This window comes from Tachysurus fulvidraco, chromosome 3 (genome assembly GCF_022655615.1).
Source record: "Tachysurus fulvidraco isolate hzauxx_2018 chromosome 3, HZAU_PFXX_2.0, whole genome shotgun sequence".
Lineage (NCBI taxonomy): Eukaryota > Metazoa > Chordata > Actinopteri > Siluriformes > Bagridae > Tachysurus > Tachysurus fulvidraco.
Genome location: NC_062520.1, coordinates 21,923,858 through 21,940,168, shown reverse-complemented (window position 1 = coordinate 21,940,168; position 16,311 = coordinate 21,923,858). Strand labels below are relative to the sequence as shown.

The window sequence follows — 16,311 nt, the reverse complement described above, 5'->3', positions numbered from 1 at the left end:
ATATATAAAAAATTGTTCAATGATGTGTTCGGCAATACTGAACAATTTTTTATATATATTTTTAGTACTGATCATTTTAACGTTCGATTTTTGTCTTCTCCAGTGTCCTCTCATCACACTGTTTACTTTGTACTAGGTCCCCCATCATTAGTCTCACTCTAAAGTGAAGACAAATGGGTGATCACATGCCGCATGAGCATTATGACAGACACGGTTTCTCTTTCATTCTCCCTCCTTCTCAGTATCTCTGTCTGTAATGTTGTTTTCCTTGCTCCAGTGGAATAATCACTAAGCAGGATCATTTATGCTAATGATGCAACAATGATTAATACACGCAGACTGGCCCTCTAAGGAACCACAGCTGTTTCTGGCATTGCCAGATTGAGCGTATATGTGTGTGTCTGTCAGATGACTCAAGACCAGCTGTTAGCATGCAAATTTCTTTAGTTATTGCTGGATCCATGTAGAGTATTTTACTGATGAATTGATATCATATTTAAATGCATTATTAAATGCATTATTATAATAATTATAATAATGCTATTCATTTTCCTTTAATGATCCATCTAAATATGAACTGAACGAAGCAGCGATATTTCAAGAAAGTCTGAGGCCATGAGATGCTAGCTACATTCACCGTATTCCATATGCTGCGTTTCACCAGCTATAAGCCATTATTTTCCTAGCATACTTGCTCTCTCTCACACACAGCACCTAAATTTCAAATTGAGTAAGTCCAGTATCTGCAAACTTGGAGATGAATTCAGGATTTATGAAGATGATATTTCAGGGCCTGTCACAAGGCAAGGATGTTAAAGAGTGCTTAATCCAGCCAGCTCCCACTCAGGCACTCTCTATCTCCCCTTCTTTACAGCCAGCCATTCAGGAACCCATCAGTCTTTTCATGGCCCATGCTCATGCCAGTGTCAAGCAGGCAAGCGAGAGCTATCGGCAGAAGGAGAGGAGGCACAACTACAGCACACCAAAGAGCTTTCTGGAACTGCTCAGGCTGTTTGGTGCTCTGTTGGAGAAGAGAGACATGCAGCTGCAGCAGAGGCTTGGCAGACTGAACTCAGGCCTGCATAAACTGAAGACCACTGCCTCACAGGTAATCTTGCCCTAATGAGTAGTTCCCTCAAAGATGGCAGGGTGGATTAGCATTCATTGAAGTTTTGAAGAATGAAGAATTCCATACTTATTTTTTTGATATAGATTCTTTTTATGTAGGTTTGTATGTACATTCAGTTTTGCCCTTTCATAGCATGAACAATCCTCTACCCCAAAAGTATGGAAAGTTTTTAGGATAATTACTTATTCGGATTCCAGGTTTTTTGAGCTCTTAAGAAAGCCACACAAAAATGTAACTATTTACGTTAAAAGTACAATCACCCTCTTTCTTCCGTATTCTCTTACCTTACTAAAAACATGTGCTCTTAATTTTATATAAAAAAAAAGCTTTAACTGTTCCTGAAGATGTATTGAGGATCGAACCATTTTTCGTTCAATTTCTACAATGATCTTCAACTTTGTTAAACATTACAGGAAGAAGATTAGAAATAGTGTTCCCTCTGCAGGATATGGATAAATTTATAACTAATGTTTTAAAGAATGTAGGTATTTAGTCTATTTAATAAAAAGATATATATATTTATGTTTTATTATTTACTAGAATTTTAGATTCTTATTTAAGGAGATTTTTGTTCATTTAAGCGATGATAAAGTTTATATATTAAGAGTGGATTTAACAGGTCGTATGTTGGATATGTATATGTACGGATGTACGGAAATGTATTTTGCATGTGCTAATATTATGGTAAATTAATGCATATGTGTAATTAGGTGGGAGAGCTTATGGACAAACTAAACTCTCAGGAAGTGGAGCTGAATATAAAGAACCAGGCAGCTGAGGCTCTGATCACCAAGATTGGACTGCAAACAGAAAGAGTGAGCCAGAAGAGAAAGGATTCTGATCTAGAAGAGCAAAACGTAATCATGCCTCGTTCCTTACTGTGCCTAAGTCCTGTTCCCGTTTTGTCTAGAGTTGGTACATATATTATACTCATAGCTGTTTTTGTTTAGGTGGCAGCCATAAAGGCAGAAGTGACACAGAGACAGAAGGACTGTGAGGAAGACCTGATTAAAGCTGAACCGGCTTTAGAGGCTGCCACTGCAGCTTTGGATACTCTTAACAAGGTGATTAGCACTAGTTGAGTACTGTGTCCGAGCACTGTAATGTCGCCTAGTCGTCTTTATTCTGGTTTTTCCATGAACGTGCATGACAGCTCGCTTTAAAAAGATAAATAAATAAATAAACTTTTACTATGCAGGTGAACCTGACAGAGTTAAAGACGTTTCCCAATCCTCCGGAGGCTGTAACAAATGTGATGGCAGCTGTGATGGTCCTATTGGCCCCACGTGGACGTGTTCCTAAAGATCGCAGCTGGAAGGCTGCCAGAGTCTTTATGGGCAAGGTGAATCTGTCACAGTAAATCGCCCCACCTTGAAAACCCCCAACACACTATTCTGATTCATGTTATTCTAATCCACAGGCAGGCCTTGAACTTGCAGACCTCTAACATTATGAGAAATGCTTTAAAAATGTGCTATTTTTCAAACAAGGCCAGAGCTGAATTAGATGCATGTATTAGTATTAGATGCATGTTTGATCGTTTCATCACATACCACATACGAGTGGGCTTATTTAGTTATTTGGTGCGGGTAAGAAATGATTTACCTTGCTTTATGTACATTGGGCTGAGACTATATGCTTTGCTTTGTAGCAACGTTGAAGACTTTTAGACATATTTTAATCTGTATGTATATCCTGAAATAATAGGAGGTCTCTATTAATATATATATATATATATATATATATATATATATATATATATATATATATATATATATATATATATTCTGGCAATTGAACCAATCTTCTTCCTGTAGCTGGATGACTTTCTGCAGGCTTTGGTTTACTATGATAAGGAGCACATACCGGAGCAGTGTCTTAGCACAGTGAAGCAGGAGTACCTAAGTAATCCGGAGTTTCACCCTGACCATGTTTGCACCAAGTCCTATGCTGCTGCTGGGCTCTGTGCTTGGACCATTAATATTGTGCGCTACTATGAGGTGAGAAAATTAAAAGTCAGAACATGTGACACCCTAATTTGGCTTTATCGATCAAACAGTAATTCTTTTCTGACTTGTCTGTTTACATTTTTTGGTTTCGAAATGACATACTGTATATATAAATATATAACATATCAGTTTTTCATTTTGAAATAAAAAAGTATGCATACTCACCAAACACTTTATTAAGAACATCTGTACATCTGTGAATGTTCTGTGCACAATATGATCAGCCAACATAAGGTAACATTCACATCATCAGAATAAGGAAAAATGTGACCTCAGTGAGTATGAGGTCAGAAGATCTAAAATTACAGAAGGCTACTGTATATTGTGTTCGACTTCGGTCTGCCAAAAGCAGAAAGCTGACTCTGCAGTGTACACCAACTCACCAAACCTGGACAGCTGAATATTGAAGAAATTTGAAGCCATGTAGCCTGGTGTGATAAATCTCAATATCTGCTGAGACACACAGATGGCAGGGTCAGAATTTGGCACCAACACCACGAATCCATGGATCCAACCTGCCATTTATTAACAGTCCAGGCTGGTGGAGGTGGTCTAATGGTGTGGGGAATGTTTTCTTGGGTCACTTTGGATCTTTTAATACTAATCAATATTTGCTTGAATGCCACAGACTATTCAAATATTGTTGCTGAGCATGTGCATCCTTTCATAGCCACAATTATCCATCTTCTAACAGCTATTTCCAGCATGATAATGTATCATGTCACAAAGCAAAAGTCTCTCAATTTGCTGTCATGAACATGACAATGAGTTGAGTGATCTTCAGTCAGCTTCCCCATCACCAGACCTGAATCCACTACAGTAGGTCACTTATGGGATTCACAACATGAAAGTGCATCTGAAAAAGTTAGTAGGAAATGTGATGCAAACATGTCAATATGGATCAGAATCCCAAAGGAATGTTTTCAACATCTTGTGGAATCTGAAGAATTTGAGTTGCTTTAAGTGAGGCCCTACCCAGTATTAGTAAAACGTTCTCAATAAAGTGCTCATGAGTGTACATGGACCCTGATGTGGTGTGAAGTAAAGAAAGAAATTTCTGTAATAACTTGTATTCCAGGTGTACTGTCTGGTTGTTCCAAAGCGTCAGGCCCTTTCTCAGGCCAACACTGAGCTAGACAATGCTACAGCTAAACTGCTCACAATTAGAAAGAAACTGGATGTAAGTATTTTTGCGCCATATGTCATTTTTAACATAAATTTAAAGTTGCATATACTCAATAAATTTATCAAGTATGTTAAAATAATTATGTGCATAAAAATGCTGTGTATGGAGACATGTCCTTTCTCCTCCGTGTGTGTGTGTATGGATATGGATCAGGATCTAGACAGGCACTTGCAGAGCCTCACAGCCCAGTTTGAAAGAGCAGCAGCTGAGAAACTGCACTGCCAGGAGGAAGTGACCCGCACCAGACAGACCATCGAGCTAGCCAGTCGGTTGGTGGGAGGCTTGCAGGTACTTACATGAACAAGTAGGCCTAGATCAGCATCTGGCTACTCGACATGCTTTTGGGGTACTGATACGGATTATAGTTTTGGCTAGAATCAGAGATGCTGAGTTAGGAAGGAAGGGCTGCACCATGACAAAACAGCTACTGAACGGGCCAAGAGGTCAGTGGACACTGGCCAAATGGAGGTGAGGGTAGAGAGACTGAAAGCCCACTGACCTTTCTTTACTGTGCCAAAATAGCAAATTATGTATATGGTTTGTTTTGTACATAACACAATCATAGAATTACATGGTGATTAGATACCATGTTCTATTGAATATGTTAATAATTGTAAGTGTATAGAAAGTCATAAAATACAAAGATGACAATATTGAACAAATATACTTGAGTGACATATGAAATGTTATTACAGGACGGGTTTAATTGGTTACTTTTACTATTAATAATCATGTTCCAATTTTGTATTCTGTGTCAAAAAGTATTACACATACACTGGATGCTTAAATTTTTCCTATAGCATACTCGGACATTTATCACCCAGATTATCCAAAATCTTTACCCCGTTAATGTGGAATAAAATGAAAGCAATATTTCTTTTAGTGTTTTTTTTTTTATTTCTGTTTTTTTCTTTATGAACATTCTACTTCTTTCTCAGAGAAATGAATCGGGTTAGAATGGGACAGCTTGGCCTTTATGCATATCAAGACAGATGATTTGTCTTTATGCCATTGACCTGGAAGCAATAGTGTTTGCACTAATAAATCAGCCCATCTATATTTAATCATTAACTCACCGCAAAGCCTCAACAGCTGTTGGAAATTAAAAACACTTCAGCCAGGACTGAGTGATATTCCAAGCAATCCATAATACATTAGGCAAAAAATTATAGTGATTTTTAACTGTCTGACAATTTATTATGTGACATGTTCTGCATGCTCGACCCTGCATAGCCAGTGTTAGGTAAGATTTATCGCTGCGGTAGCATCTCAGCCATATTATTGAAGTTCTAAATGAGGACTAAATTGATGCAGAGTGAAAACCTAACTATACTTTCAAAGCCAGTTTAGGTGAATTGCAATTGTATACTTTATTGCTCATGTTCTTTTAACGTGTATGATCAATGGGGAGGGAACATAATCAACGTATGGGTCATACGTTCATCTTCCTCCACCCCTGACAATTGATGCTGTAAAGTTGTCTGCATGGATTTAACCATATAAGCTTCAGATTAATTAAAACAACACGCAAGAGCTGCACTCAGGCCAGAAAGTAGCACTTCTGCTACAGTTTGAGAAAGCTGTCTTTTTTTTTGTAACTTATATTTCTTTGTGCAGTCTGAGAACGTGCGATGGTCTGAAGTTGCGTTGGAGCTGGAGGCTCAGCAGAAGACCCTGTGTGGGGATGTGTTACTGGCCTCAGCCTTTGTCTCGTATGCTGGATATTTTACACAGCCTTACAGGCAGCAGCTTCTAGATTGGACGTGGAAGCCTTTCCTCAAAGAACTGAAAGTATGTATCTCGCTTATTGTAACTGATTGATTGTTCCTCAAGAATGATTTTCAGGTATTTCTAACCTTGTATAAAATATTTTAGAAAGTCTTTTACATTGAAGGATACTGTTGCTTTACTTCTGTATACGTGCATACCAAAATCAGTGAAGCATTGATCTGAATAGCATCACTGTGTGTTTTCCTCTCCTCACACCTCGTGCTTTAGCCCCTCATCCCGCTGACAGAAGGCCTGGACCCTATCCTGCTGCTGGCTGAGAAAGCCAGCATTGCTGCCTGGCACAACCAGGGCCTGCCGCTCGATAGGCTGTCTGTAGAGAACGCTGTGATCCTGACTTGCAGCCAGCGCTGGCCACTACTTGTAGACCCCCAGCAACAGGCCAGCAAGTGGCTCCGCAACCTTTACGGACCTGGACTCAAAGTGTTGCAACACGGAGAGAAAGGGTGAACATGAATATCCTTCTGCATCACCGTCAGCTTTGCTGTTGATGTTTTTTGACTTTGTAGTGATACATAAGTTCAACACTGAGTGTAGTATCAACAGATATTTTCTCTTTTCCCCCCTTTTTCTTTTTCTTTTACTATTTAGATATCTTGATGCCATTGAGCAAGCATTGGTCTGTGGTGAAGTTGTGTTGATTGAGAATGTGGAGGAAAAACTGGATGCAATTCTAGAATCTTTGCTAGCAAGGAACACTACCAACAAAGGAAGGCAAGAGATGCACTGCTATTAAACATTTAGTTTATATTCATATCACATTTAATAAAACTGAAACTATTGTCATATATGCTTTTTTTTTTAAATACACATATCTTTATATGGATTTATATTTTGCAAATTATTATTTGCATGTCATGCTTTGGAGGCATTTTTTTCTGTTTTTTTGTTAGCGCTGAAAAGCTGATAGTCAGATGTGACTTAGTACAATACGATAGCTTACTGTTTAAATTGTAGATGAATTAGTGTTGCGTGAGTTGAATTGAGGTGGGGGCAGTTGTATTGATCTTGCTTTCAGGGTGGGTGATAGATGTGCATTTGTTTGCTCATATTCTTTGTGTGACTTGAATATGAAACAGCGCTCTTGAAGTGACTGATCAGCCTCAAGGCTCTAGAGAGACACCGAGTGGACTTTTATCCACAGACAGCTCTCTGTGCTTTCAGTCTCCATAGAAATACCGTTTGAGGTGTAGATGGAAGGTGACACATGAACAATTAATAATCAAGTACAAGTGTTGTACTAGATATCTGAAAGCACTTAGCTTTGGTTCATTACCTTAGCTTAGCTCATGTTTCAGCTTACTTGTATCGTAGATATTTATCTTAATAATTCACTGTTATCATTCTAAATCTTTAACAGATATCACAAAAGTAAGTGCTTATGAACCTAGAATATGTGATTTAAGCAAAAAATAAACAAATAAATACAATATTACAATTAAAACATTCTTTTCACATTTTTCAGTATTTAGCTATCGAGGTTACATTCTGTGTACCTGACATACTCTCACACCTAGTGACCCGTGGCAGTGGCTCCGTGTTTAATCTGACTATAAGTTTATTCCTGCGGGTGACCCACACTCCACTCTCCACCCATGATCAATTCGGTCCGGCCGCAACAGCCGTGATGAATCTGGTGTGGTTCTACAGCTGAAGTTCATTAATAATTGGAATGTTGCAGAGTGCAAAGTAATGAATACTAATTATTCCTTTCATGTCTGACAGAGGAGCATGAGCCAATCCATCAGCTGGGACTTTAATTTGGTGGAGTAATGGTTCTATCAATAGTACATTAATTCCGTCTTGTGAAGATATAGAGTTGAAGCGGACCCAGGCTTTAGTGGAAGCGCTGGCTTAAGAACCAGGCCTGCTGGCTGACTAGTGAGGGGTAATTAGAGAAAAATTAAAAGCCACCAGGTCTGGGCAGCCAGGCTTGATTTAATTGAAATGCAGATTGGGATAAATATTGGCTGCTGGGAATATAATCTTCCAGGTTTTATTTAATATCATTTGCCTGTGGTGGCTAGCGGTTTCATTTGTCATCCTTTTCTGTTTCGCTCCAATTAGAGAGCTGGAAAAGTGACACTAAAACGACATGTTATTATAGATTGTAAACTATTTTCACAGTGTCATTTATGTGGCCCTCATTTTCTGAAAAATGTTTGTTGTTTTTTAGGATGGAATTTCACTTTTAGTCACTGAACCTGGGCATTTATAATAAACACATATTAAAATTCCTTTTCATATATGTTTGGTCACATGATCTTATGTTTTGCATTCACTTCATGTGATTTATGCTAGATTTATGTCTACAGGTTTATCAGACTGGGGGATCGAGATTGTGAGTATAACAGCAGGTTCTGGCTTCTTCTGCACACAAAGCTGGCCAACCCTGACTTCCCTCCTGAGCTGCAAGCCCAGACCACCCTCATTAACTTCACAGTGACACAGACTGGCCTGGAGGAGCAGCTCTTGGGACAGGTGGTCAGCCATGAGAGGCCTGACCTGGAGAGCATGAAGGTTAGATAAACAATTCTGCACCTCCATACTCCACACTGCACCTCCATACTCCACACTGCACCTCCATACTCCTCACTGCACCTCCATACTCCGCACTGCACCTCCATACTCCACACTGCACCTCCATACTCCACACTGCACCTCCATACTCCGCACTGCACCTCCATACTCCGCACTGCACCTCCATACTCCGCACTGCACCTCCATACTCCTCACTGCACCTCCATACTCCACACTGCACCTCCATACTCCACACTGCACCTCCATACTCCTCACTGCACCTCCATACTCCGCACTGCACCTCCATACTCTGCACTGCACCTCCATACTCCGCACTGCACCTCCATACTCCTCACTGCACCTCCATACACCTCACTGCACCTCCATACTCCGCACTGCACCTCCATACTCCACACTGCACCTCCATACTCCGCACTGCACCTCCATACTCCGCACTGCACCTCCATACTCCTCACTGCACCTCCATACTCCTCACTGCACCTCCATACTCCGCACTGCACCTCCATACTCCGGACTGCACCTCCATACTCCGGACTGCACCTCCATACTCCGCACTGCACCTCCATACTCCGCACTGCACCTCCATACTCCGCACTGCACCTCCATACTCCTCACTGCACCTCCATACTCCACACTGCACCTCCATACTCCGCACTGCACCACCATACTCCGCACTGCATCTCCATACTCCGCACTGCACCTCCATACTCCGCACTGCACCTCCATACTCCGCACTGCACCTCCATACTCCACACTGCACCTCCATACTCCACACTGCACCTCCATACTCCACACTGACTAAATAATTGCTTAATGATATTTTTTCCAAAGGACAAACGTGGAGTAATATTCACAAGTTCAGTCCTAACACTTACATGATTACAGTTCTTTTACAAAGTCGGTCCTTTCCCAATACAGTTGGAGCTGAACACTCAGCAGAACCTGTGTCAGATAGAGCTGAAGAAGTTGGAGGATGAGCTGCTGAGCAGGTTGTCTGCTGCCGAGGGTAGCTTTCTGCAAGACGCAGCATTAGTGGAACAGCTGGAGCACACAAAAAACACGGCTGCGCACATCCAAAACAAGGTGAGAGAATACTTTAAGGCATTAGCTAACATTGGTGTATCATTGGATTACCAATACAGTGAAAATAAAAAATGTCTTCAAACTGTAGCATATTAATCAAAGTGCCTAGAGGCTTTAACTGTATTAACTGTTTAATTGTCATAAATGTTTTATTGGTTAGCATAAAGGCAAACGTAACATTTCTGTCATCTGTATACTGTATGTAAGTATGAATGTTACTGTCTCTGGTGCAGGTCAAAGAGGGGAGAGAGAATGAAAGGAAAATCAATGAGACTCGTGAGCTCTACCGTCCTGTAGCACAGAGAGCTACTCTCCTGTACTTTATCATTAAAGAGCTACACAACGTCAATCCCATGTACCAGTATTCATTTAAGGTAAAACTACATTAAATTCATATTCTATTTTGAATCAATATCTATTATTTATTGAGAAGCAACAGAATTCAAATAGTTTTCTTTTCTTTTTTTTCTAAAGTTTTAGTTAACAATGTCTAAAATTGCAGTTACTCTCATTTACATCCGCAGGCTTTTAGTGCAGTATTCCACAAAGCGATAGAGCAAACTCCACGAGATGAAGATGTGGCAGTGCGTGTCCACTCCCTCACTGAGGCCGTTACTTACTCTGTCTTCATGTACACCAGTCAGGGCCTTTTCCAGAAGGACAGACTCACCTTTCTTACCCAAACTGCCTTCCAGGTGAGGGGGCGCGACACACTGGCACATTTACCCACCCCTACGTATCTGCCTTCCTCCCTTTTCCAGTCTTTTTCAGTACTCTTTCAGTCATCTACATCAGTCACTGCACTTTTCTGCCCCTACATTAACTTCAATTAGGCTCTGTCAGAGGAGCATGCCCCGTTTCTATCGATTAACCCTCAGAGCCTAAGCACGCTCCTTTCTCAGGGTGTAAGCACTGACAAAGCTCTGACAGAAGGAAAGAAGCCGGGTGTAAATCCCTGTGAGGGTAACAGCTGGTTTGCCTGCTGTTGTTTGTGTACATGTACTGTCCTCCTACAACCCCATCAAACTGCGTAAACATGGGGCCTGGTTTTTATCTGACAGATACAAGACGTTTCATATGCTAAATCTGCTAATCATGACATAAAAACAGGTTGTTTCTTTGATCCAAAAGGTGAACAAGAGTATAGTAGCAGGATTGAGTTGTCTAAGTTAAGTGTATGGCTTCAGATGACCTTTAAGATATCCTAAGTAAGATGTCAACTTTCTTTGAGGAAACATTAAGAACATCCAAATGAGACTAGATTATTTAGTACTGTCAGTTCCACCTACACTTTTCTGAGCTTGGCCTTATTTTTTGATCGATATTAAGGTTAATATTTTGATCTAGCATATATTGTACATATCGCAATGCAGGCTCACATATCGCCACATTTACCATTCATTCATAATACTCTGCATTCATATATACATTACATCCATTTTCACATTTCTCCATATATTTCTTCCCTTTCCCACCTGTTCTATTTGTATAATAATTTAATTGAGTTTCTCTTCTTAATATTTTTGTTCTTATTGATTCTATTTTGATGGTGCAGACAGTTGATGAAACATTTCACTGCATGTTGTAGTATATGGTTGTATACAGTATGTGACAAATACAATTTTAATTTTATTTGGAAAATCACTGTTAAAATTGAGTTCACTTCAAAATATAATCTAATTTTCTTTTCATTGAGCAAGCTTCTTCTGAACAGATTCCATGACAACAGTTTTGAATTCACGTCAACACTTCAGTCCACCTAATTCACTAAGCCATGGTATAAAGGATGGGGTCGTGATTCCTCAGTACCAAACGAAGACATGTATCATACCAATGCGCTGTATTTCATATTTCATATTCATAATTCAATTCTTTATTATCTGATTTCTTTAGATTCTCCTCATGAACGGTTCCATTGAATCAGAAGAGCTGGATCTTCTTTTGCATTTCCCAGTGGAGTTCAGCAATGGAAGTCCTGTCAGCTTCCTATCTGCCCATGCCTGGGGATCCATCAGGGTAAACACTATCTGAGCACAGACATATTTAAAACATATTTAAGTAACAAAATTCTGGATTTGGAGTTTTTGAAAGAGTAGCTTGGATTTGTAAGAAGATCGCTGTTTATAGGCGCACTTTGTCTGTGGTTACTAAATGTGTTTAAATGTGCTAATAAATGTTGAATTGTAGAAGTTAGGGTTGGAAACATGATATGATCACAATTCCTGCAACAGTGGCAAATGGCATGTTTAATTGAGACTTCTGCTGTGTTATACAAATGAAATTGGAAATGGCAAAGAAACCAAATTTAATTGCTCACTCCAAATTCCTGCTATTCTCTCCATTGACAACTTCAAACGTTCTATAAAATATATATTGAAGTGCAAACAGGGAAGAAAAACTTATAATTCATAGGTCTAATTCTTTCTTTTAATACATTCTGAGGTAAGTTTTATTAACATCAAAATGTGTACTTTTACTATCCTGCCTTTTCAGAACTTTCTATGTTGCCCCATGCTGGATAATACAGGGTCACTCACATGTTGAGTCATTAGGATCATTTTGATACAGAGAAATAAAATTAGCACTAAAATTGATATCAAGATGCTTACCTTGAACTACTTGAAGACACTTTGTATTCAGTCTAATATAATCTTAACCTCAGGCTCTGTCAGTGCTGGAAGCGTTTCGTGGTCTGGACCGGGATATAGAAGGCTCTCCTAAGCGCTGGAGGAAGCTGGTGGAGTCTGAATGTCCTGAAAGAGAGCGCCTCCCTTTGGACTGGAAGAAGAAAAATACTCTGCAGAGACTCATTATCCTCAGAGCCTTGCGGCCTGACAGGATGAGCTATGCTCTCAGGTGGGAAGTGTCAGACAACTGAAATGTGAATATTATTTGTAAATGACACTTTAGCCCACATGCATAAAAAAAACCCTCATTTACATTGGACAAGTGATCTCTGCAAATATATCAGTGGTCAGTATTTTTTATTTATTATTTAACGGTAGGCACTTTGTGGAGGAGAGTTTGGGTTGCAGGTATGTGGAAACAACGAGGGTAGAGTTTGAGAAGTCTTATGAGGAGAGCAGTCCTTCGACACCTGTCTTTTTTATCCTGTCTCCTGGAGTCAACCCACTGAAAGATGTTGAAACACACGGTATGTGCTATAATGAATGTGTTATTCTCACAGACAGTGGCATATATATTACAGTAAACCTCTATCTTGTACGTAGACCTGTAGTAATCATACAATTTCAAAGATATCTAGAAGAAAGATATTCTTTTCAGGATTACGTTTCCATTTTTTCTTTTCATAGGTTTTATTGCAAAACATAAGCACAGAAACTGCCCCATTAATTATGTTTTGTGTACGAATCTGATGTGTAGGGCTGAAGCTGGGGTTCTCTATAGATCAGGGGAACCTTCATAACATCTCACTGGGACAGGGCCAGGAGAGTGTGGCTGAGAAAGCTCTAGAAATGGCAGCTACAAAAGGCCACTGGGTCATTCTACAGGTACTATATCACTCTTCAACATTTCCTTATAGTATTTATGGTAGGTACCATAAGTCCATCAGATATAAAAAAAGAAAATCTGAAAATGTAATTTATTTATTTTTTATTTCAACCAGAATGTGCATTTAGTGGAGCGTTGGCTGGGTCATCTGGAAGCTCTTTTGGAGAATACAGGCCGCAAAGCTCACCCGCAGTACAGAGTGTTCATGAGCGGACAACCTGCTTCCAGCCCTGAGGAGCACATCATTCCCAGAGGCATCCTGGAAAACGCGCTCAAACTGACCAGTGAGCCACCCACAGGCATGAACGCCAGCCTTCATGTCGCACTGCACAACTTCAGCCAGGTCAGAAAGCACCAGCTACGGAGGAGAAGCTCCATAACCTAAGACTAAGATATATGTGCGGTGGTATGCGAAAACTGGTCAGAATCTGAATAACAGAAGGAATAGAGAGAAAACAGAACACATAGACAAGCTGTAGAGTTGATGTGTTTAAAATGTGTCTAAAAAATACAGTAATAACGTGCAAGCTTGTCAACAGAATAGAACTGATCGGAGCTATTTTCCATTTAGGGTTAGCATGAACAAAGCCCAAAGCAGCAAAGAGACAACAATGCTTGTGTTTAAATACAGCAAGTGTCAGTCAAACTCTTTTTCTGCTGTACATTTATAATTCTGTCAGATTTGGTCGTCACGTTTTTCCATATTCCTTCACACAGACTAGGTTATGAAATTACAGTGGAATTTAGGGGTAAACAATCTTTCGGGGTTAACAGACTATATAATGTTAAATCACGTTAGCCCTAGTTGATATACGTGCACAAGAGAAACATATTTAACTTCAGGAACGTGTAGATTTCAGTACTTACACGCATGTAGATCATATTTACCCACGTTCAGATACTGTTTATATTTGTTTGGGCATTTTATTAATTCCAGAATATTACATATTGGAGGAATTTATATGCATGCTTATCAAAACCAGTGCATTTCATTGAAGCCTCTAGTAAATTTCTATCTCTCTACTGTTAGGAAACTCTGGATATGTGTTCACATGAGCAGGAGTTTAAAGCACTCCTGTTCTCTCTCTGCTATTTCCATGCGTGCGTCAGTGAGAGGAGGAAGTTTGGGTCTCAGGGTTGGAATCGCTGCTACCCGTTTAACACCGGAGACCTCACCGTCTCCGTTAATGTGCTGTATAACTACCTGGAGGTTAATTCAAAAGTAAGTACAGCGTAGGCACTAAATTTGTTCTTTGTTACATATCTTTTAAATCATTTGCTGGAAAAATGCATTCTATGTTATTTGTAGATTTTTGCTTTGATATCATTTGACATGGTTTATTGTTTCCTACCTGACAGAGAACAAGGACAGTCTCACTTCTCACTGTTTCTGTGAGATCTCATAACGTTTTTTTCTTGTCTCTGCATCATGCTGGTCACAAACAATTATCCTGCCAGCACAATTTCCCCTCCCTTCAAAAAAAAAAAAAAACAAGAAACGAATGTCCTTCATTATGTTAACCAAACACTAACCTGTATGTGCATATACAGGGGATTCATTAGGCGGCCAATGAAGCGTCACACTAAATGTAATTACACACACTGCGCGTGACATCTCGCACCACTCCATAAGTGATCACTGCAATTAGGCCTGATGAAGGAAGCAATTTGCAAAACAATACAGATACAAATGACTGTGAACTTCCAGCTTCTGTCATCAGCTCTGAGGTTTGCACTCACACTCTTTTCTCTCCTTCAGACGCCCACATCCATGTGGATTTTTTTTTTTTTTGTCACACTATCCCAGTGTGATCTGACATGTCTCGCTGTCAGATCACAAAACTCTTTAAAAAATATAAGGACTGCTCCTGAAACACTAAAACTATAAGTGTGTAATTACTCTCATATATCATATATATTTATATCATATTTATTGTATGTTCAGGTTGTAATGACAAAGTAAGGGCATAAAGAGGTTGGGTCCTGTTTTTTTTATTGCAGAAAAGTAAAGCTAATTGTGTTTGTGTTCTTGTCTGGTGGAGGTGCCGTGGGAGGATCTGTGTTATCTAGTAGGAGACATCATTTATGGAGGACACATCACTGACGACTGGGATAGAAGACTCTGCTGCACATATATACAGGAGCTCCTTAATCCAAAAATGGTAAACTGAATTATTCTAATTCTAATTCTTATGATTATTTAGTATTTGATTTTATTTGCTATTTGCTATTTTATAGTTTATATTCTTTCTTATATTCTAAAATTCTATTCTTTTGGTGTTATTGTTACACCAATCTCTTAGACGTTTATAACAAAATCGGATGATACATTAAAAAAAATCAGCAAATACTTTTTTTAAATAATAATAAATAATAAATGTTTTTTTTTCCTTCCACATTTCACCAGATATGAGAGTCTTACACAAGTGCTGTTGCAGTAGAATAATTATAAAATAGAAGTATTTTCTTGCTTCTATGCATACCTATTCTTTTGTTTATTGTACAGTTCATAAGCTAGTCCATGTGTTGTACCGTCCACTCACCATGCTCTCAGCAACGTCCAATTAGAACCAGTCTTCCTGAATGAACCCGGCTTAAAATCCTTCAATAAGCTTTAATATTTTTATAAATATATTACAAATCTTTTAACAAATCCCAGTAAATTATGTAAATAAATAATTATTAATTTAATGCACTGAGCACCGAGGTAGGGTACTCATATAATTGTATTGGAAGATTATATTGAATAATTGAATGAAATTTAAATTATGAAAAATAAATAATAATAAAAAAAAGAGTTTACATACCGGTTTACAAGCCCCTTCATAAAAAGCGTGTATATCTTATTACTAATGAAGTGCTAGCAAAAAAATGCTAGTTCACATCATGGAGTGTGCATGGATATACACACACACACTCCATGATGTGAACTAGCATATACTGTGTGTGTGTGTGTGTGTGTGTATATATATATAGCTAGCTACTAGAATCTTGGATGTGTCTCAGTTTATTCCCTAGTTCAGTATACAGAGCACTGATCAGGTGGTCGGACATTTTATGGT

General features: G+C 39.1%; 1 protein-coding gene across 2 annotated transcripts in view; it reads left to right on the top strand.

Moving 5' to 3' along the window:
* The window catches only part of LOC113644430 (dynein axonemal heavy chain 11), a 51,847-nt gene that overhangs the window by 30,456 nt on the left and 5,080 nt on the right, over positions 1-16,311 (top strand). For both annotated transcript variants that reach the window (XM_047810833.1, XM_047810834.1), the window contains exons 56-76: positions 875-1,108; positions 1,840-1,986; positions 2,080-2,193; positions 2,328-2,471; positions 2,947-3,129; positions 4,217-4,318; positions 4,478-4,612; positions 5,942-6,115; positions 6,323-6,558; positions 6,704-6,826; positions 8,428-8,632; positions 9,572-9,736; positions 9,970-10,110; positions 10,261-10,431; positions 11,630-11,752; positions 12,399-12,592; positions 12,742-12,890; positions 13,121-13,248; positions 13,365-13,592; positions 14,280-14,471; positions 15,292-15,411. In XM_047810833.1, the coding sequence (XP_047666789.1) occupies positions 875-1,108; positions 1,840-1,986; positions 2,080-2,193; positions 2,328-2,471; positions 2,947-3,129; positions 4,217-4,318; positions 4,478-4,612; positions 5,942-6,115; positions 6,323-6,558; positions 6,704-6,826; positions 8,428-8,632; positions 9,572-9,736; positions 9,970-10,110; positions 10,261-10,431; positions 11,630-11,752; positions 12,399-12,592; positions 12,742-12,890; positions 13,121-13,248; positions 13,365-13,592; positions 14,280-14,471; positions 15,292-15,411 (3,408 nt within the window). The remainder of the gene's footprint in view (positions 1-874; positions 1,109-1,839; positions 1,987-2,079; positions 2,194-2,327; positions 2,472-2,946; positions 3,130-4,216; positions 4,319-4,477; positions 4,613-5,941; positions 6,116-6,322; positions 6,559-6,703; positions 6,827-8,427; positions 8,633-9,571; positions 9,737-9,969; positions 10,111-10,260; positions 10,432-11,629; positions 11,753-12,398; positions 12,593-12,741; positions 12,891-13,120; positions 13,249-13,364; positions 13,593-14,279; positions 14,472-15,291; positions 15,412-16,311) is intronic.